Here is a 23,911-nt window from a genome sequence, read left to right as displayed (position 1 = left end):
ATTGGAAAATTCAAGATGGCGTCTGATTCTCTCTTTAACACGGTAAGTTTGGGAAAAGATGTTATAAATAAAAAACCGGATAAAATACTGTTAAAAACTCGCTCAATATATGTTACCGTGACATATGTTGACATATATTCGGCGGGTTTTTAATTGTATTTTGTATGGTTTTTTATTTATCACACCTTTTTCCAAACTTACGGTGTTAAAGAGGGTGTGAGACGCCATCTTGAATTTTCCAATACATCGGCAAACACTATGTTGTTCGAGCTGAATAAACATGTTACATTGAATAAAAACACGAAAAATATATCCAGTTTGGTAGAAAAGTAACTTATCTTGCCTTTGATAACATTTATTTGTTATATATTTGTTGTTTTGACAACTTTTTCGAATCTGTGTGTACAATAATACAAACCCTTTTTCGAATCTATGTGTACGGTAATACAAACCCAAATTCTGATACACCTACAATGGCCGCAAGACGTAAGTTCTCTTTCTAAGAACAAGGGTAGATAACTCGTCTCTGTTGCTCATATGTCACTGTCAATCAGAAATGTCCCCCCCCCTCAAGTGTTGTTACATAGTCTCTCTGTTCTTTCTTTTTCTTTTGTTTTTTCTTTTTCAGATTCGAGCCTGCCTACCAACTACCACTTTTTTTTTTTTTGTTCAACAAACACCTCCAAACACCCGGGTAATGCCGGGTACCCAGGCTAGTCTATTATATAAATCTCACCTGTCTGTTTAAATGTATGTATGTATGTTTGTATGCCTGCTTAAAACTTTTGACAGAGACAACGGATTTTCAGGAGATCAATTTTTTTGTGAAGCTTGACGCTTCAGACGACAAATATCGAAAAATTGGCTAAAAACATTAATTCCTTCATCCTCAATTGGGCACATTTCTAAAAGAAGGGGTCGATTTTTTCGCTGACATTTTTGCAAGTCATGTAAACCTCTCATCAACGACGTTGCATAAAAGGCGTTATTTTAACCGCCCATGACGTCACAATCGCAGTCGGCACATCGATAAGACCGTGTTTTTTTTTTTTATCTCCTTTTCCTCTGGTATGAGCTTGCTTACTACTCCTAGTTTTTTTTTTTTTTGGCGCTCGCAATTTTCCTTTTTTTTTTGGCTCAACCGACACCGTTACACACACCTCTACTTTCTTTTCTGCCTTCGCGTCATGGGTTCAAGCCTGCCTGCCTACTACAACTTTTTGCTTAACACACACACTTACAAACACCCGGGCAATGCCAGGCACCCAGTCTAGTCTATAAATATAAAAGCGAAAATGTATGTATGTTTGTATGCGTGTTCGCTTTTTCTGTATATCTACAAAAGGCTTTTTTCAGAGAAGCGGTCAGTCGGTTGGTTCACAACTTTTAAAAACTTTTTATATCACATATAAATCGTAATATCTCAGAGTTAACAACGAAGCTTGCCTGTCTATTTAATTTGCTCGATTTCGGGAAGATAAATATTCAACATTTGTCGTTCACCGCATGTGGGTTAGTCTTTTTCCTATAACATCTTGGGAAAATAAAAATCCCACAGTCAAACTTGACCTCATTAACTCATTAAAACGGGCACCTGCCAAATCCAAGTAATTAAATAAATTCAAACGTGTTTCCGTTAGCATCTTGCGGTGGGGCACTGGTTAACGTCGCACATTTTTTTTTCACACTTTAATTTACAACTTTGCCTCAACGGTTCGGGTTCGATCCACATACTTACTTTTTTTTTTTACCTCCCCCCCCACACACGCACCTCCAAACACCCGGGCAACGCCGGGTACCCCTCGCTAGTCTAATATATAAAAGGCAAAATTGGCGCGCGCATTTGTGTGTGTCCGCAAAAGGCTTTTTGGCTGGGGGTTCTCGCATCGGTTAGATTCCGGGAGAAGTTTTTGCATACTTCCTCGATCGTAATATCTCAGATTCGCAAGGAGACATCGTCTTTATTGTTTTTTTGATCGAGTTTTAAAAAATTCCCTCCGTCCTCTCATTTCGAGTGTTTGTTTGTTTGTTTGTTTGTTTGTTTTTCTCGTATAAATAAATAAAAAATAATCGAACGTAAACACCAACTCCTGGCCTTCACCCAGGTAATATCAATCAATGTAGGGGAGACAATTACCATTTATTTGGATACTGCCAGAGTGCACCCTTTTGGGGGGGGGCTAGCGTTATAATCAGGATTAGGTTCTGGGGTTCGGGAAGGAGTGAATCACTCTCTCGACAACAGTACGTTTCTGCCCTCTTCTTTTCCAATCGACCACACCTGGCCTTTCGCCACCAATGTCACACCGCACAATCCGAACGTCAGCAATACAAAATTCTTTTCAAGAGAAGATTTTCACGACTCTTTTCTCTCCCCCTCCAGGGAATTTTCCCAGCTTTTATATCCTCCTATCTAGAAAAAAAAAGGAAGAGACAGGAAAAAAATAATAGCTTCTCCCATCATGCTCTGCCTTCCCAAGATGCCCTTCGCGTATACAAATGTGCTGGCCATCCTTTCCTTCTTCTTTCCCAAAGAGCGATGCAGATACGCCCGGTACGTTTCTTTTTTTTTCTTTTTTTTTTTTCTTCGTTTCTAACCACACCTCACACTAAAAACGACCTTCGTTGGAGATTTAAAAACAACGCCATTTCTGCAAGTCATCTTTTTTATCGACTACGTTAAGTTTAAACACTTTACACTTCCAGTCTTCGCGTCATGGGTTCGAGTCTGCCTGCCTACTACCACTTTTTTTTTACACCTCCAAACATCCGGGCAACGCCGGGCACCCAAGCTCTACGATACTATCTCATTGATTACTGTACACTCAATAACCCTTATCCCCGAGTGGCTTCCGGGCCTTGATAAGTGGTGAACTCCATGTAAAAAAAAAAAAAGGAAAAGCTTTCTGTTCTTTCTTTTTTATGTTTTCAACCCCAAACTCTAAACGGTACTTCTACAGAATTGGGACGAGATTTTGTAGTCGATAAATGGAATTTTCAGATAAAAAACAATGGTTTCAACTGTTTTTTTTTTGTCAATTCTAATAAATTACGATGGTGGCTTCCAAAATATGCAGTCGAAATTACCTGAATATTATTGAATTATTTAAAAAAAGAAACAACTTTAATCGTGTTAGCAGGTGAAATATTGCCGCCATCTTTGTTTAATTCGAACGGAAAATTACCTCCCTGTTGAACTCTCCTGTGTTTTACAATCGTTTTCATCGAATTCTATTTTTTATTTTCTTGAATAAATAATTTTCTACCTTATCGATTTTCGTAATTTTTGGATAAAATCATCTTAAAAACACGGGGAATACGTAGACACCATTGTTTTCATGTGAAATTCAGTTTTACGATTTCGGAAAATCTCATCCCAATTCTGTAGAAGCGCCCTCTAAACTCTAAAGGCGGACCTGTACGAGAGTGCCTACCAGCTAAAAATGCGTGGTTTTCACCATTTTTTTTTTTCAACGATTTTCATAGATTACAGATTTAATTATCATATTAGCAGAAATAATTTTGAAAAAACAAAAAATTTAATGACTTTTAAGAAGGGGGTTCACTTTCTCTTTATAAGATTCTAATCATGTGACACGTCGGTAAAGAAATGGACCGTAAGTCAGGTAGCAATAAAGCAGAATGTTATAATGAGAAAGTGAACCCCCCCTTCTTAAAAGTCATTAATTTTTTTTTTTTTTTCACAATTTTTTCTGTTAATATGATACTTAAGTCTGTAATTTATGATAATCATCGAAAAAAAGTTTTAAAAAAGGCGTAAAATATGCATTTTTAGGGGGTGGGCGCTCGCGTACAGGTCCGCCACTCTAAACCTTAGCATTTACCCTAACCTGTGCAATTAAGATTTAAATTTTATTTCAGCACTTGATAAGGAGTGTGGACCCTGCGTAAACGTTTGCTTTCCAAGAACTGCTCCCTTATGGCACATGTGCAGGTTTTCAGTGGTTTATTTGGCCATGAAAAACTTTTTCAGGCCCCCCAAAAAAAAAAATTTAATAGAATTTACTTTTAAGAAGGTGGTTCATTTTCTCGTTATAACGTTCTAATCGTGTGACACGTCGGTAAAGAAATGGACCGTAAGTCAGGTAGCAATAAAGCAGAATGTTATAATGAGAAAGTGAACCCCCTTCTTAAAATTCAGGTAGCAATAAAGCACAATGTGAAGCTCCTTCCTGATACATCTCGATGGGTCGCCAAATAGAACAGGTAATCAATTGATTTGATTGAAAAAAAATAGACGATTTTTTTTTTTTTTTTTTTTTTCAAATTTTGGAATTTTTTTTTTTTTAGTTTAAGTTTATTTTCAAATCATTAAAATAGAATGTCATGTTAAGAAAAATGACATTTTCACGACCCCATGTTTGCTTCTTTTTTTTTTTTTGATTTCATTTTCATTTTGATTTCTGACAATGATATCATGAAACTCTTGAATATTAGGAAGAAGTTATAAACAAATGAGAATGCATTGATTAATTCGTTAATTTTTTTTTTATTAAACCTTTTCAATTAAAAAAAAAACATAACGGAAATGCAGTTGTCAGCAAATCTGTACATGAGGGGAAACAAAAACTTCTCTACTTTTAAAAGAATATTATTTATTTCTGATTTCTTGATGAAACCAATTTTTTTTTTCGATGACAATAAAAATATTGGAGCGCGAAACATTCGTTGATCATTATTCAATCCCAGGCAACGTCGGGTCTCCCTGTTTAGTAATAGCTAATTTTCTTCCACAACAAAACAGTTATGATTGCTAATTAGGAGAAAACATAAACTATAATTTCATAAATATTAGCAAAACCAGAAGCGTATCCGATTCAAAGTTAGCTGCCAACGGTGTTTGGTCAGATTCTTCTCCTGATATTAAACACCATCACTAATATAACTTGACGAAAATTGAGATTTCCCAAGTTTGTTCATTTCTTAAACTGTTAGGTGAAAGCACAGAATAGTTAACAAAGAACCTTCCTCTGCATATTGAGGACGGGGTTCTAAATAATAATGTTATTATTTCAGCAGTAACTTTTATTGGGTGAGAAAGAAAAAAAAAAAAAAACACACTGTACATAAAAATCAATCTTGGTCGCAAAAACCCGCGAAACATTTGCAAAAATCCAAACAAGTCAATTATTTTATATTTGTTTGTTGCCATTAATAAGTTTGCCTTAAATTTATTTATTTTATTATAATTATTATTATTCTAAGTTTTATTAAAAAGTTCTGTAAATATATTAAAAATATATTAAAAACGCACTCAGAAAGACAACCACTTATTTAAATATCTTTTATTTAAATACGTTCGTTTTGTTACTTAATTTAAACAAATTTTTTGTAAATACATATTTTTCTTTTAAATCTTCAAAAATTTTGTAAATATATTTTTTTTAAATTCTTGCTTGCGAATATTCGACGATGTCTGCTATTTGACGTGTTTACAAACAAACAACGCCATGTGCTTGTGCCAATGTCAAGGTCGAATCACCAGTGTCACTTGAAATGTGCGCCGGTTGTCGCCAGTCGTCATCTTCTGCTACAGGGTATCTATTCTTTACTTGGTCCGGTGGATTTCTACCAGTAATTTGTTTTATTTTTAAGTCCTTATTGATCATAAAATAATTATTAAATAAAACGTTATAATTATATTTTTGGTGCTGCTACAGGATTTGAACATAACCAAATCGACCTTTTCCAAACTAAAGCTAAGGGCCTTATTTTAAGCAAGGGCAATGGGAACTTATCCTGCACTTCTCGAACGGTCCTACTTTTTCAGTTGTCAAAATGCCATTTTTACTGGTGCCATTTTTTCCGGTACCATTTTTACTGGTGTTTTTTTATTGGTGCCATTTTTTTCAGTGCTATTTTTACCAGTGTTATTTTTACCGGTGACAATTTTTCCAGTGTTATTTTTTCAAGTGCCATTTTTACCAGTGCCATTTTTACAGACGTTATTTTTATCAGTGTTATTTTTACCGGTGACATTTTAACCGGTGTTATTTTTTCCAGTGACATTTTTACCGATGTTATTTTTATTAGTGCTATTTTAACCGGTGACATTTTTACCAACACTATTTTTTCAAGTGCCATTTTAACCGACGTTATTTCTATCAGTGTTATTTTAACCGGTGACAATTTTACCAACGTTATTTTTTCAAGTGCCATTTTAACCGACGTTATTTCTATTAGTGTTATTTTAACCGGTGACAATTTTACCAACGTTATTTTTTCAAGTGCCATTTTAACCGACGTTATTTCTATTAGTGTTATTTTAACCGGTGACAATTTTACCAACGTTATTTTTTCAAGTGCCATTTTAACCGACGTTATATTTATCAGTGTTATTTTAACCGGTGACAATTTTACCAACGTTATTTTTTCAAATGCCATTTTTACCGACGTTATTTCTATTAATGTTATTTTAACCGGTGACAATTTTACCAACGTTATTTTTTCAAGTGCCATTTTAACCGACGTTATTTCTATTAATGTTATTTTAACCGGTGACAATTTTACCAACGTTATTTTTTCAAGTGCCATTTTAACCGACGTTATTTCTATTAGTGTTATTTTAACCGGTGACAATTTTACCAACGTTATTTTTTCAAGTGCCATTTTAACCGACGTTATTTCTATCAGTGTTATTTTAACCGGTGACAATTTTACCAACGTTATTTTTTCAAGTGCCATTTTAACCGACGTTATATTTATCAGTGTTATTTTAACCGGTGACAATTTTACCAACGTTATTTTTTTCAAATGCCATTTTTACCGATGTTATTTTTATCAGTGTTATTTTAACCGGTGACATTTTTACCAACGCTATTTTTTCAAGTGCCATTTTAACGACGTTATTTCTATTAGTGTTATTTTAACCGGTGACAATTTTACCAACGTTATTTTTTCAAGTGCCATTTTTACCGGCATTATTTTTATCAGTGTTATTTTAACCGGTGACATTTTTACCGGTGTTATTTTTTCAAGTGCCATTTTTACCGACATTATTTTTATCAGTGTTATTTTAACCGGTGACATTTTTACCGGTGTTATTTTTTCAAGTGCCATTTTTACCAACGTTATTTTAACCGGTGACATTTCTACCGGTGTTATTTTTGTGCACCCATAAGTTATTACTTTTCTTATTACAAGTAAAATTCTCGCATTAAAAAAAATTTTTTTGTAGCAGAACTCCAAACTTTCACTAACTGTCTTCGAAAACTATTTTCATTAATAATAAATTTCCAACCTTATCAATTTTCGTAACTTTTGAATATATTCATTACCGTGACATGAAAATTAAGTAGATACCATCACTATTATAATAAAGAAGCGCTAAAATTCATCGAGATGGCTGTCAAAATTTGCAGAGCTAGTAGCTCTTCAAACATATTTATTTGATAGAAAAAATTGGCACTTCTACACTATTGGGACGAAATTTTATAGTCAATAAATGGAGTTTTTAGATTAAAAAAAAATGCTTTCAACGGATTTTTTTTTTTTTGTCAATACTAATAAGTTACAATGGTAGTTTCCAAATTATGCAGTAGAAATTACCTGAATATTACTGAATTATGTAAGAAACTAGCGAGGGGTACCCGGCGTTGCCCAGGTGTTTGTAGGCGTGTGTGAAAAAAAAAACAGGTGCCTGTGAAAAAAAAGGCCTTGACAATGCGCCGTTGGAAAATAGTAAAGTGTGAAAAAAAAACAGGTGCGCGTTTTTGATTGACGTGACGGCGATAGCTATTCAGCGGTTAGCATTTTGTGCGCGACAGTTTTTAATGAGGTCAATAAATCGGTTTGTTTGTTTTTAAAAACCCGCTCCCTCGTCTCGAAATGAAAGCTATCGTGTGATATGAAGAAGTCGACATTGACCAAACATTTAGCTCTCTAGAGACCACTGGCTCTGGGCCTGTTGTATTTATTTGCTTCCCCACGTAGCAAATTAGGCACAAGGCCGTTTTTTAATGTGGAGATGGAGGGAAGGGGGGAGGGAAAGGGGGATCCTGCTCCCGAGAGGTGGGAAATGGGAGCTGGATAGTAACTGTGGTCGTAGGGTGATCCCTACCTTGACCAAGTTCAGATATGTGGGGTTACCCCCACATATGGTCTTTGCTAGTCATAGCTGGTCTTTGCTTGCAGCATCTGCCAGAACAGATGGTATTTATTTGCTCCCCCACCGAGCAAATTAGGCACAAGGCCAATTTTTAATGTGAGGAGTGAAGGGAGGGGAAGGGAAAAAGGGGACCAGCTCCCGAGAGGTGGGAAATGGGAGCTGGTTAAAGGTCAGGCATGTGGGGTTGCCCCCACATCTGGTCTTTGCTAGTCATAGCTAGTCATAGCTTGCAGTATCTGCCAGAACAGATACTACACTTTGATCTTGTCCCCCCCCATGCCGCCGAAGCGGGGGGGGGGGAATAGCTCTGGGCCTGTGATTAGAGTCGAGTTCTGCTTTTTTTATACCGAAAACCGAATGTAACTCATGCTGATGCGGGAAATATCGAATAATTAACGTTTGAAAGTCAATAAAATTAAATAGACAGGCGAACTCCGTGGTTAAGTGCGAGATATTACAATTTATAGATGATATAAAAAGTTTTAAGAAATTGTGAAGCGAGCGAGCGCTTCTCCGAAACAAGCCTTTTGTGGACATCGAGGAAAAGCGTACATACATACATACATACATTTTCGCTTTTATATTTATAGATTATTTCTCACATCCCAATTTCCTCCTGGCAGAAGCAAACGAATCCACAAATACAAAAGCCATATTTTTTCAAACTCAAAATTTATTCACAAGTAAGCAGCAATGAAAGTTTATTGGTTCTGGTATTGTTCTTTTGCAAAACCGTGGCCAGTTTTGCCTCCACACACCTGGAGCCTTTAGTATGAATTCTTATTGTCGGAATGGTAGTTCATTGTTCCTCAGAAGGATCCATGAATGTTCATGGTAAACTCAGCAGGAATGTTGGCGCCTATAATTAGGCATAATGTGAGTTACTTAGGACTCAAGAAGAATTGAGATAAGATCCAATATTTGGTAAATAAACATACAGAACAGTTCTAGAATGTCATCTTTAATTTGGATAGCTTCAGCAGGATAAGTTGTCTCTGCTTGTAGAGATGTGGTCCCTCGTTCACCAACTGTTTGGTGTTCATGAAGGAATTGTCTTAGCTCCCTCCAGTGGGAGCTGCTGGGTTTTGAGTCCATCCCAATGCTGAGTTCTGTGTAGACTGAAAAAGAAAAGCATGATACAAAAGCGCGCCAAGTCAATCACATGACACATTCAAATTTAAACTAATGACAGCCGACCACTAAAATGCGTAGGCGGTTGAACAAAAGAAAGATGGCGACTATATATGGAATTTCTCACAATTATTAAAAAAAACAACTTTAATCGTATCAGCAGAGGAAAAATTGCCACCATCTTTGTTTAATTCAAAGGGAAAATTACCTCCCTTTTGAACTCTGTGTTTTACAATCGTTTTCATCAAATTCTATTTTTTATTTTCTTTAATAAAAAATTTTCTTCCTTATCGATTTTCCTAATTTTTTGATATAATCATCTTAAAAATATGAAGAATACGCAAGATACCATTGTTTTCATTTGAAATTCAGTTTTTATGATTTCCAAAAATCTCGTCCCAATTCTGTAGAAACGCCAAAAAATTATATGCAATTTCATTCATGAAAATAAACGAATATTTTTATTTATTAGTCTCAAACGAAACAAAAAAATTTTCAATGTTATTATTTCAACAGCCACAAATACACCCCCGCCTCAAAATGTTTAATTTGATAAAAAAAAAATGGTAAATTTGTACTTTAACTGCAACTCAACACTCGCCTTCAAAAATGACAGGTATGCTGAAAACGAAGATCATATTCAAATTTGGGGCAGATAAATAGTTTTCTGGATATTAAGACATTTTTTCCCCAATGTAGTACCTAATGAGTGCCAGTGTCGTTCGCTATTCTTAACATGGGGAGGAGGGGGGGGTTGTAACACACACGTGCATTAGTACATGCCCAGTTGAGAAATAAACATGGCCGCCAGTGAAAATATAAGCTAGTAGCATAGAATAATAATAGTCTTAATATCCAGAAAACTTGTTGTCTGCCCCAAATTTTAATGTAATATTCGTTTTCAGCATACTCGAAGAGTGTAAAAGTCGTCAATTTAACGGCGAATGTTGAGTTGCAGTTGAAGTCAAAAAAAAAAAAAAAAAAAAAAAATTTTGGATGCTTGTAGGTTGCAGTCCAAAATAAACTAAAAGGAAAACTATCTGATATCAGGCCAGAGTAGGTATCTAAATAAAAAATTATGTGAAATTATCGAGTAAATTACCATCTTAATCTACGTTTTTTTACAGGGCGACCCCAAAAAATGGGCCCCAACTCTAATCAGGCCCCGTTTCTTAGTGTTTTGTCCGAATGAAATGAAACTTTGGTCATAACTAGTTTAGTATATTCAAAACATCACATGAAAACACTAGGGTCTTTGGCCTTTTTTTCTCCGTTCTACAGCATATGTTCTAGATTGCCTCCCATTTAGCTTTTGTTTTTTTTGGGGGGTCACCCTGTATAATTACAAGCAGAAAATAAAAATAAAAAAAGATGGTGCTTGTTGACAGAGGCGACAAATCGATTCTTTAAATATATCGTTTTTAAGCAAAAATAATATTACGTACTTAATTGTCATGTCGAAAATAGTGATATATCCAAAAGTTACGAAAATCCATCTATTAGAACACATGCTAATGTGCAGTATAAGTAAACAAAAGCCCAGTCGGGTTAGAAATGTTGGAAATCATTACAGTGTAATCTAAACTATGTGTTTCGGGAGTAAATTTTTAGATTAGGTCCACCTCCACAATTTTCTTTTAAATGACGACTTTTAAAAGTTTCTGACTATGCTGAATACGGAAATCGCATTGAAATTTTGCAGAAATAATTAGTTACCGAGATATAAAAAGGTTGTATTATGCATTGTATTCTTTCGCGGGCATCTTTGTTACGTGCGTAGATTTGTTTATGGTGCGCGCACACACGCACGTAACAAAGATGGCCGCCAAAGAATCCAATGCATAATACAAATTTTTATATCTCTATATATCTTTATATCTTAGGTAAATTTTTAAAATATATTAAAAAAATAAATAAATACAGATGTGTTTAAAAGTTTCACATTATTTTTATTTATGTCAATTTGCAGTACTTGTACAGTTTAATCAAGACGTTAAAAAATGAAAATACTGAGAAAAAAGAAAACGGTTATATTGTACGTATACGTTTTGGACTGAAGATCTACGGAAAAGAAACATGTCACTTAGTTTGATCGAATAGTTTTTTTGTTATAGCAGAAAAACACGTTTTTAAGGTAGACATTTTTGAATTCTTTGAACACGCCACGGGGAGATAACTCCAGTTAAAGCGCTGACACTCCCTCCCATCTTTAATACTAGCTTTTCTTCCTAAAAATCGAACTTTTTCCTCTGTATCATAACAATTATTTTTTTACAGCGAAAAAACAAACTACTTGATGAAATTAAGTTAAATTTTTTTTCAGAGAACTTCATTCCATAACGGATAAGTATAATATAATCTTTTTCGAAATTTTCATTTTTTTAATGTCTTGATTACATGTACCAAAAAATTGAACTGAAAAACTGATAAACCTACCCAATAAATGTCACCGTGATATTTTTTGTATTATTGTCTATACCACTAAATGTTCCTCCCTCTATGTACATAATATATATATTTAGTAGAAATGGTAATTAATAAAAACTGAAAAAAGTGCTCAATACTGTTGTAGAGCAAATATGCGTTTTATTTTTTATTACCGTATCTTTCTGTTAAGTTACATTATTGTTTCAGCTACCCAGCCGTTTTTTGGCCGTCCGTAGCTTCCTCAGACTTTTACAGAAATGTTCGTTATTATGGGATGAAAGAGTGAAAGAGTGAATGAGGTTGGGGGTGGGGGGTGGTGTGCGAGAAGAGCGGATAAAAAAGGAAGGGAACAGGGGGAAAAGGTGGGAGGGGGTGCTTGGTATGTCGGTAATATTTTAGTTTTGGAGTTTAAGGAACTTGTGGGGGGGATCTGGGAAGTTAATTTCTGGTGTGGCTGAGGGCATAGGGATACATGTAGGGGAAGGGGAATATGTGGGGGTAGGAGGAGGGGGGTTACTTTAAAATTCGAGTCTTAATGTTAAAGTTTTTGGCGTCTCGTTGGTGAGATGATTTCTTGATAAGTATGTCTTGATCTATAAAAGAGAGAGAGAGAGAGAGAGAGAGAGAGAAGGGTGGAAGAGAAAGTTGATAAAGATTTTTTTTGTAGAATGTCTCCTGAGAAATGTTTGGTTTTATTTAAGAAAATGTTAATGCTTGTTAAGATGGAGTCAACAAATCGATTCTTTTTTTTTGTTGTTTTTTAAATATGTCGTTTCAAGCAAAAACAACGCTACATATTTATTTATTATGTCGAAAATGGTAATATATCCAAAAATCACGAAAATTCATCGAGTAGAAAGTTATTCATAGTTAAGTCATTTTTACTGAAGATTAGGTAAAATTGCATTTTCCTCGGACGTTATAAAGTACACAGTGAAGAGTTCACACAGAGTGGACAAAGCTCTGAACGAACATTTATGACCGCAATATTTGTTGTCTGTCTACAACGATAGACTTTATTTTACTAAAAACAGCAATTGTTCTATTTCGATGAATTTTCGTAATTTTTTGATATATTACTAATTTCGAGATGACAATTAAGTACGACGTACTTAATACGTAATATTTCTTTCCTATTTTTTTGTTTTTTGTTTTGCTTAAAATGACATTTGGCGGACGTTGTCGAGAGTAACCCCCCCCCCTTTAAATTCCACAATTTTGACTTTTTTTTATTTACTTTTTTTTCAGTTAATATCCTCGATTACAGACTTAAATTTCAGATTATAAAAAAAAATTGAAAAAAAATTTTTTTTTTTCATAACTTTTTCCGTGGAGATTCAGTTTTCAATTATAACGTAGTGCTAAATTGAACACGGACTTTGTGACCACGATGAAAACAAAATGGCAGCTCTCTGTGATGTGACCGGAAGGTAGGGGTTAGAACGGAGGGGTTAAAAAAAAAAGGGAAGATTTCTTTACCCCCAACCCCTTTTCTCATCTCCCAATCTCATCTATGTATGTATGTATGTATTTATTTAGTTTTTAAAAAACCATAAAGCGGGAGACCAGTACCCGCATTAAGCTGGTCTGCAGTTTAATTTGTTGCTGGCTATCTTGCTCTTGCTTGTTGCTGGATCTCAACATTTTGAACCGAGAGAGAGACTTAGCTGTCGTACAAAGCTAAGACTCTGTAACATCATCTTTGTATAGATACTCCCTCAGGCATTTGGGGTCATGGATTTTAAATGTCTGAGGGAGTGGCACTCGTCTGACAAGAGACGTTGCAATCATCATCTAGTTTAGACTCACACTTATGCAGCGTCTTTAATTCATATCAATTGGATTGTTGTTTCTCGTCGATTCGTACGTTGATTTATTTGGAAAATTATGTGTGAATTCGTCAACATCATCATCATCATCATCATCATGTTCCTTCATGTGTGTGAGTCTAAAACAAACATTACTTAAAAAAAAAAAGAAGGAAGGAGGAAAAAGATCAGGAAGGAAAAGGGACAAAAACGGTCCAGCCGCTGATCACTTACTATTTATGACTTTTGGAATGTTACTTCATGTGCATTTTACATGTATATGTTTGTGTACATATGTATGTATGTGCATATGTATGTATGTGCCTATTTGTGTGCCTCTACGTGATTATGGTTGCATGTGTGTGTACATGCTTATGTATGTTGGCGTACATCTGTATGTACGCGTGTGTTTATTGTCATGTGTATGCGGGGTCGAGAGGGCTCCCGTAAGCCGTGGTGAAGGCAACCCCTCTAGGAGAGGCAAATCTCTGATTTAAAAAAAAATTTTTTTAAATACATAAAGCGGGAGACCAGTACCCGCATAAAGCTGGTCTGCAGTTTGACTTGTTGTTGGCTATCTTGCTCTTGCTTGTTGCTGGATGTCAACATTTTGAATCGGGAGAGAGATTTAGCTATCGTACAAAGCTAAAACTCTGTAACATCATCTGTGTATAGATACTCCCTAAGCCATTTGTCTATGAAAAAATGGTCATGTGGCGATGGAAAAGTTGTGACGCATGTAGGCCTGAAATGCTGGAAGCATGTAATAATTGATCTGCCATCATTATATGTGTCTATGTATGTATAGGTGTATGTATGTCTATGTACAGGTGTATGTATATGTGTGTATATCTATGTGCATATGTATGTATATATGCATGTGTGTATATGTTTATATATATATATATATATATATATTGTTTGTATGTATGTGTATATATGCATGTGTGTGTATATATGCATGTGTGTATGTATGTATGTATATGTGTATGTGCATATTCATGTATGTGTATGTTTATGTAGGTAAGTGTATATATATATATGTGCACATGTGTGTGCGTATGTAAATGTGTATGTATGCATGTGTGTATGTATGTGTATTACGCATTGTGTATGTCTATATGTATATGTGTGTGTATGTTTACAGATATGTATGTGTATATGTGTACATATGTATATTTGCATTTATATATATATATATATATGTATGTATGCCATTGACCGTCTTGTGTATGTTTATGTATGTATATTATGTATTGTGTATGTATGTATGCATATGTGTGTTATATGTATGCGTGTATGTGTATGTATGCGTGCATATATATATATATGTATGTATACTAGTGACCGTCTTCAGTGTCATGTCTGCCTGAGCGTGTGAATTTTGCCGCAGTTATTTTCGGCTCATGAACTTTCAGTGCCTGAGGGAGTGGCACTCGTCTGACAAGACGTTGCAATCATCATGTATCTATTTATTCATCGTGGCCACAAAGTTCGTGTTCAATTTGGTACAACGTTATAATTGAAAACTGAACCTCCACGTGAAAAGTTTTATTTTTTTCAATTTTTTTTTATAATCTGAAACTTAAGTTTGTAATCAATATTAACAGAAAAAAAGTAAAAATGAAAAGTGAAAATTGTGGAATTTAGAGGGCACTCTCGACAACGAAAAAAAAATCGGTCTGTCGACTATTTTAACAAGCAGCGAAATATTTATAATTTGACTTAACAAAACGAGAAATTTCATCATTGTTTGTTGTTTTTTTTAATCAATTCTATCTCCAAACAGGTTCTTCTTACGAACAGAAAACCGGTTTCTTGGAAATGGGAAAGATTTAAGGAAAAAAACAAAAAAAACTAAAATTTCTACCAAGTTTCAAATTCAGTTTAAAAAGTATTTGTACAGTTTAATCAAGACATTCACAAACGAAAATATCGAGAAAAAAAGGGGGGGTTGTATTACTGTACACATAGATTCGAAAAAATTGTCAAAAAACAAATATATAACAAATAAATATTATTAAAGGCAAGATAAGTTACTTTTCTACCAAACTGGATATATTTTTCGTGTTTTTATTCAATGTAACATGTTTATTCAGCTCGAAAACCATACAGTGCTTACCGATGTATTGGAACATTCAAGATGGCGTCTTATTCTCTCTTTAACACGGTAAGTGTGGGAAAAGATGTTATAAATAAAAAACCGGATAAAATACTGTTAAAAACTCGCTCAATATATGTTACTGTGACATAGGTTGACATATATTCGGCGGGGTTTTAATAGTATTTTGTATAGTGTTTTTATTTATAACACCTTTTTCCAAACTTACGGTGTTAAAGAGGGTGTGAGACGCCATCTTGAATTTTCGAATACATCGGTAAGCACTGTATGTTTTTCGAGCTGAATAAATATGTTACATTGAATAAAACACAAAAAATATATCCAGTTTGGCAGAAAAGTAACTTATCTTGCCTTTGATAACATTTATTTGTTATATATTTGTTTTTTGACAACTTTTTCGAATCTGTGTGTACCTGTACAACACTAATACAAACCCAAAAAAGGTTATATTGTACGTATCCGTTTTGGACTGAAGATCTCAGAAAAAAAATTTCATTTAATGAAGTCAGCCATTATGGAATTTGTTGAACATGCCATGGGAGATAACTCCAGTTAAAGCGCCGACATTCCCTCCCCATCTTTATTACTAGCTTTTCTTGCTAAAAATCGAACCATTTGCTCGGTATCATAACGAATTGTTTTTTCGCTGTGTCTTACGTTATACATTAGTACATTAGGGGTCATTTCAAGTTAAAAGTTTATTTACTGCACCCATCTGAAGTAGAGAAAATCATGATTTAAATGTGTATGTCTCGTCTAAATAATTAACGATGAATAACTAATATGGCTGACCAGACGGGTGATCAAAAAGTCAGAACATAAGACACAGAAGAAAAAAAACATTTAAGGTTTGTATTACTGTACACATAGATTCGAAAAAGTTGTCAAAAAACAAATATATAACAAATAAATGTTATCAAAGGCAAGATAAGTTACTTTTCTACCAAACTGGATATAATTTTCGTGTTTTTATTCAATTTAACATGTTTATTCAGCTGGAAAAACATAGTGCTTACCGATGTATTGGAAAATTCAAGATGGCGCCTCACTCCCTCTTTAACACGGTAAGTTTTGGAAAAGGTGTTATAAATAAAAAACTAGAAAAAATACTATTAAAAACCCGCCGAATATATGTGAAGCTATGTCACGGTAACATATACTGAGCGAGTTTTTCACAGTATTTTATCCAGTTTTTTTTATTTATAACACTTCTCCCCAAACTTACCGTGCTAAAGAGGGAGTCAGACGCCATTTTGAATTTTCCAATACATCGGTAAACAATGGTTTTCGAGCTGAATAAACATGTTACATTGATTAAAAACACGAAAAATATATCCAGTTTGGTAGAAAAGTAACTTATCTTGCCTTTAATAGCATTTATTTGTTATATATTTGTTTTTTGACAACTTTTTCGAATCTATGTGTACAGTAACACAAACCCAACAATAATGCGTACGCAGCTTTATTTTCTCATATAACCACCGTACGTTTTCAATGGATTTTAGCGAAAACGATTAAGCAAAAAAAATATTCGATCAAATTAAGTGGAATTTTTTTTCGGAGAACTTCGTTCCATAACGGATGCATAGGATTTAAACTTTTTTCGATATTTTCATTTTTTAATGTCTTGATTAAACTGTACAAGTACGAAAAACAAATTAATTCAAAACAGAGTAAGGCGCACGTATAGAAGCGGTAACCCCCTTGTATTTTTTCCTCTTTCTTACATTTTTTTTTTCAGCGGATTATTATCGAACAGTCATTAATCTACCAGATTATAAAAAAAAAATAAAAATAAATAATAAATATTTAACATTTTTAAGGGGTTCTCGTTTCCAGTATAATGTTCTAGTGAATCGATCCCACACTTTGGAAGCATCGACTTATTTCGGCCAAATTTCGCCATTTTCCGGAAAAAAAAAAGGCGAAATTGGCGAAATTTGGACTAAAATCGTCGAGTGGTTCTAAAATGGGTGACCGATTTAGTAACTGAGCACCCTCTCCCCATAAATATTCACTTTTAAAAAAATTTTCTGGTAATCTTGGAGACTAGCATCCATTCAATAATAATCCACTGAAAAAATTGAAAACAAAAAGAAAATAAAAAAATTACAGAGCGGTACCGCTCTCTCCCATATGGGCGCCAGTACTAAAATAATAACGTTATTTTGAAAGCCATTCTTAACGTGAGGAAGGTGGGTGTTTGGTAACACATTCGACTTAACAATTTAATAATAACAATAATAAAAAATATCGCAAAACTTGAAAATACTTTAAAAAACATAAAACGGTAACATAAGTGCATAAGCACTAACAAAATACTTGACAATATGTTTATCAACGTAAACTGTAATCAGAATTTTAGAAATGATAAAATGCTTCAAACCACTGCAACATGCAACAATTCACAAAAAAAAAAAAAAAAAATCCGAGAAGTATAATTAATGGTTACCTTTACGATTACCGTTTCCACTTCACTTCCCATGTTAGAATGCTCCCCCCCCCCCAAGTGATAACGTTATTTCGAAAAGTCTTATAAATATGTAGAAGGGGGGGGGCTTTTTATTTTCTTTCCCAAAAAGTGACCGTAGTAGTAGTAGTACTACTACTACTACTACTACAGTTTATCGCCGAAAATGGAGACGCTATTTTTTGGTATTATTATACAAACACCGTGACAGCGTTAGGGTTAGGGTTTAGGGTTAGGGTTAGGGTTTAGGGTTAGGGTTAGGGTTAATTCGCTGTCACGGTGTTTGTATAAATTTACCTATTTTTTTCGGGTACCTGTCGTCAAAAAAGAGGGAGAAATCAGTATTTTAAACTATGACCGAAACAAAACATGCAATAAATAACAAATAAATAAACTAGATAATGATTAGTTCCGGAAAGAACTAATTACTACGTGCCCATTGTAGTATAAACACCCCTATGTTAAGAACGGCTTTCGGAATGAACACCCCGCCGGCCCCTAACCTCGAAGTTCTTTCCGGAAGTAATTATTATCGAGTTAATTTTTTTTTATTATTTGTTCCATGCTTAGGTCATAGTTTAAAATACTGATTTCTCCCTCTTATTTTGACGACAGGTGCCCGAAAAAAAAAAAGAAAAAAAAAAAAGGCCTTCCCATTTTCTGCGATAAACTGTAGTAGTAGTACCATTACCGTAAAAATTAATTAAAACGAAGGAGCCACCGGAAGTGGAATGGAAGCAGTATTTGTAAAGATTAACAATTATACTATAATTATTAATCTTGTATAATAACTCGATAATAATCCGTCAACAAAATTGAAAAAGACAAAAAAAAAAAAATGCATTTTTATAACTAATATTTTCAAGTTAAATTCAAGTTTTAAAATCTTTTTTATTATTAAATTGTTACGTGAAAGTACAGAATAGTTACTAAACACCCTCCCCATGTTAATAATGACTTTCTAAATAATAACGTTATTATTTCAACACGGTAACATAAGTGCATAAGTACCAAATATACTGGGGGGAGGGGGCTCCACTCGTGCGCATGAATAAAAACGGCTACTTATGCAGAATACGGACGTGGTGCTGAAATAACGTTATTTAGAAACTAATTCTTAAGATGGGAGAGCTTTAAATAGTCTGTACTTTCACCTAACAACTTGACAAAAAAAAAAAAAAAAAAAAATAACACGTTTCATACTCTGCATATAATAAATGACCAGAAAAGAATTTTTTTTCGTACTTGTATAGTTTAATTAAGACATTCAAACATGAAAATATCGAGAAAAAAAAAAAAGGTTATATTGTACGTATCTGTTTTGGACTGAAGATCTCCGAAAAAAAAATTCATTTAATTTGATCGAGTAGTTTTTATTTTACAGGAGAAAAACACGTTTTTATGAGAGCGGGTTAAAGTCAGCCATTGTTGAACACGCCATGGGGAGATAACTCCAGTTAAAGCGCCGACACTCCCTTTCCATCTTTAATACTAGCTTTTCTTGCTAAAAATCGAACCTTTTGTTCGGTATCATAAATTGTTTTTTCGCTGTAAAAAAAAAAAATAAAAAAAAAAATCCTACTTGATAAAATTAAGTGAAATTTTTTTTCGGAGAACTTCGTTCTATAACGAATACGTACTTTTTTTTTTTTTTTTTTTCGATATTTTCAATTTTTAATGTCTTGATTAAACTGTACAAGTTTTTTTTTTTAAATAATGTAAAAGATTTAAAAAGTGACGTTTCGATAAGTAATTTGTTTAGTCAATCATTATGGTTTAGTTGTGCTTTCAAACGAAACGAAAGTTTTTTAATGATTTAAAAGGATCTTACTGAAGGGTGGCAACACAGAAAATTCGCAATATACTTATCCCCCCCCCCCGGTGCAATTCAGAAGCTTAACTTATTTGTTCTAAGGGAGATAAGTACTTTATACAAACTTTTAACATTAATTAAAAAAAAAAAAAAAAAAAAGTAAAATTCGACTATATTATTAGTTTTCCTAAAACATTCGAATTGTAAGAAAATTAGTTTCTTCAGTAAAACATAGTTAGCTCCCTTAGAACAATAAGTTAAGATTCCGAATTAAATACAATGTGTGTGTGTGAAGGGTTTTTTTTTTTTCCTTTTGGAAAAAAGACCTAGTGCCTTTAAAAACACTTCATAACGAGGTGTAGTCACCAGAAAATTTGCTCATTTTCAGACGAAGTCTTTGGTTGAAATGAAACGAGTTTAGGTGTGTAGCTCACTTGCCATAAAGATTTTTAATCTATTAAAAATTTTCGTAAACATTTTATTGAAAAATATATTTAAATATCAATCGTTTGACGTTTCACTATAAGAATATTAGCTATTTTTTTTTTTTTTGCGACCTGCCCTAGCGTAGTATAAACACCCCCCCCAACCACCATTTAAGAACGGCTTTTGGAATAAACACCCCCCCCATGTTAAGAACGGCTTTCAAAGTTAGGGGGAGGATGTTTATTCCGAAAGCCGGTCTTACCATGGAGTGGTTGGTTGGGGCTTTTTATAATACGCAAGGGCCGGTTGTAAAAAAAAAACAAAAAAAAAAAAAAACGAATATTCATTCGCAAAAATTAATATATCTTCAAATTTATTTATATTAGATATGTATAAAATTTTAAATATTTTTGGGATTTTTTTTTATATACAAAAGCCAACAAAAATAAATAAATAAATGAGAAATGAATGTTACCAAAGGCAAGATTAGTTACCTGGATAGGTTTTGATAGAAACATTTGATTTGAAATAACAATAGTGTCAAAGTCATCAGTTGAAATAAATAAATAAATGGCTATCTCGTTACAACCATCTGGATCTTAGATAAAAAAAAATAAAATAAAAAAAGTAGCATATTACATTGTCGCATGATTAATAGCTAGAGCTATGACAACAGCATGTTATTTTCTTTGTTTTGACTCTCGAGTATATATCCGACGACAGTTAATCAACCGAGATCACTCTATATAAACGCACATAAGATATCAACGGATACACACTCGAGAGTAAAAACAATGAAAAGACTGCTGTTGTACTAGCCCTTATTAATGGTATTGGAAGGGGGGGGGGCTGAAATATCCTGCCCCTACCGTAAAATTAATTCCTTTCAAGGATTTAGTTTTTTTCTACGGAGAAAGTTAATTTTAGGATTTTTTTTTTTTAAATTTAAAGTTCATTTAATAATTTTTAACATTTATACGAAGAACTACCGGAAAGTGGGGTATCAATTTAATAGAACGTTATAATTTAAATGTGATCCCCCACGTTAAAAGTTATTAAATTAATTTAAAATAAGTTTCCTTCCTGCTAATAATTAAGTTAAGTCTGTTATCGGACATAATCTAGAGAAAAACGTAAATTAATTTTATGGTGGGGGGGGGGCAAGCTCGTTCAGGTCCGCTACGGTAAGTTTTCCTACGAGAAAATTGTTTAATTTTCTTGGGTCCAAACGGCTAATATCTAAGAAAAACGAAATTCTTTATTCGTTGGAAGATTTAAGACTAATTTAGTTTTAAAGCAAACAAACGCTTTAAATTAAGTTAAAGCACGCAACAAAATTCATCAGAGAACCAAGTAACAACCGTTTGCTTTTCACCCCCCCCCTTTTTGTTGACAGTTGTAAAAAAAAAAAAAAAAGAAACCACCTGTCTCGTAGAATGAATCAATAATACATTTTTTTTCTTTTTTAAAAGATATTTATTTAATGTTCGTTTAAAAGTTAATTTTTCTTTTTACAAATTAAAAAAAAAAAAAAAAAAAAATTGCATTGATGTTAAATGAATGAAGTCAAAAACTTTCATGAAAAAGTCGGAGGCCCTGAAAAGGGCCATTTTTGGAATTTTTTGGTTGGGAGGATTTTTTTTTTTTTTGTTTTAAGTTATTTTACTTGGCTGCTTTCTGTGTCTTTTTAGGGAGAAGGACAGCTTGTATGTTCGGCAGGACGCCACCCTGGGCAATGGTCACCCCAGACAAGAGTTTATTCAGTTCTTCATCATTACGGATGGCCAGTTGAAGATGGCGGGGGATGATTCGCGATTTCTTATTGTCGCGGGCCGCATTACCTGCCAACTCGAGGACTTCGGCCGCTAAATATTCCATAACTGCCGCTAGGTAGACAGGGGCGCCGGCACCCACACGCTGGGCATAGTTACCCTTACGTAAAAGACGGTGAATACGACCGACGGGAAATTGAAGTCCAGCCCGAGACGAACGGGTCTTGCTCTTTCCTTTAACCTTTCCTCCTTTGCCGCGACCAGACATAATTTGACTTTCGTAATTCACAAATAACTGCACTACGAAAAGAACACGATTTTTGGCTTAAATACGAGTCAAGTGGCTCCTAAACTGTCGATGAGATATTTTGCAAAAATAACGATTTATTAACCAATCAAATCGCTCGAAATCAACAAACAGACGTAATAACTGATGAAATAACCATTTATTGACCAATCAGATCGCTCGATAGGAATACATTGGCGCCCTAACTGTTTTCCTGGCGTTGGAGCCTATTTTAATGAGGAAGGAAGGGGGAGCTTATGTGAAAATCTTTTTCAGCCAATCAAAATCGAGCAGAGTAACGCCAAGCGCGACTACTAGCTCGCCAGGAGCCACCCGACCGGATATAAATACAAACTCAGTCGAGTTTTCCACACTTCAAAATTGTGGAATACGAATATATTATTCTCTAATTTATTATAAGCAATCATGCCACCTAAGGTCAGTGCGAAGGGTACCAAGAAGGCCAGTAAAACTAAGGCCCCCCGTGCCGACGGCAAGAAGCGTAAGAAGAGGAGGAAGGAGAGCTATTCGATCTACATCTACAAAGTTATGAAACAGGTCCACCCTGACACGGGAATCTCCAGCAAGGCGATGTCCATCATGAACAGCTTCGTGAACGATTTGTTTGAAAGGATCGCCGCTGAGTCAAGCCGTCTTGCCCACTACAACAAAAGGTCGACCATTACGAGCCGTGAAGTCCAGACTGCTGTCCGTCTCCTCCTGCCCGGCGAATTGGCCAAACACGCCGTATCCGAGGGCACCAAAGCGGTCACCAAGTACACGAGTAGCAAATAGACGGAAGAAAAAAAAAAAATGACCAATTCCTGACACTCCGGCCCTTTTAAGGGCCACCCAAATTATATTGAAAGATTTCTCTTGCTACAACAAAATGCGATATATGTTTAAAATAAACGCTAAAGGTGCTTGTCCAGGCTCCATCCCCTAAAAATCTTCATGACATACACATTCTCCATGGAAATAAAATGTCATACACCAAAAATCACGTAAAATAATAAAGTAATCTTATTTTTACGAAGAAAATGATTTTTGAATCGAATTTGAATTCCTCCTGACCGTGTTAAGAATGGCTTTCTAAAATCTCGCTAATGTTTGAATTGTTTCGAATTATCTCTCTTGTCCTGCAAAAACGGCGTCGGTAGATCGTCGTTTAGCCATAAAATGTTATGTTCATATTTAAAAATAAAACTACTTGATCAATTTATGTGATTTTTGGCGTATGTTATTTTCTCTCCATCACGGGTACGTACGTCATACGGATTTTTCTTTATTTTTTTGGTGGAGGGTGAATTTTGGGCAAACACCACATTCAGAATATTACTGTGTGAATTAAGACGGGTATCTTATATTTAGAAAACAAAGGGAGGTAACTTGAACATTTCCAAATTTATTTTTTAACCAATAGAAAATTAGAAGTGGGAGTAGCCTCCCCCCACCCTCTTTATTTTTTTTACTTTCGTCTTTTTCTTTTTTTTTCAGCCAATAAAAAGATTATAAAAAAAAGGCGGTA

General features: G+C 34.3%; 1 protein-coding gene and 1 pseudogene across 2 annotated transcripts; one reads left to right on the top strand and one right to left on the bottom strand.

The window, feature by feature from the left end:
- Positions 1 to 21,843: 21,843 nt before the first annotated feature.
- On the bottom strand, positions 21,844 to 22,449 carry LOC145263619 (histone H2A). The gene has a single exon (XM_080120461.1). The coding sequence runs from the start codon at positions 22,363 to 22,365 to the stop codon at positions 21,988 to 21,990; it is 378 nt and encodes a 125-aa protein (XP_079976587.1). The 5' UTR covers positions 22,366 to 22,449; the 3' UTR covers positions 21,844 to 21,987.
- A 217-nt stretch (positions 22,450 to 22,666) lies between these two features.
- Positions 22,667 to 23,605, top strand: LOC145263620 (histone H2B, gonadal pseudogene; annotated as a pseudogene). The gene has a single exon (XR_013864582.1). The product of XR_013864582.1 is annotated as a histone H2B, gonadal pseudogene (transcript).
- Positions 23,606 to 23,911: the final 306 nt, after the last annotated feature.

The sequence above is a fragment of the Euprymna scolopes genome, chromosome 39 (genome assembly GCF_053919585.1).
Source record: "Euprymna scolopes isolate OS-2025 chromosome 39, ASM5391958v1, whole genome shotgun sequence".
In the NCBI taxonomy this organism is placed as follows: Eukaryota; Metazoa; Mollusca; class Cephalopoda; order Sepiida; family Sepiolidae; genus Euprymna; species Euprymna scolopes.
Note: the sequence above shows the minus strand (reverse complement) of the source record. Positions and strands in the feature narration are given on the sequence as shown.

Bases quoted from the DNA above. Each gene is read 5' to 3' on its own strand.
- LOC145263619 (XM_080120461.1), bottom strand. From the start codon at position 22,365: ATGTCTGGTCGCGGCAAAGGAGGAAAGGTTAAAGGAAAGAGCAAGACC.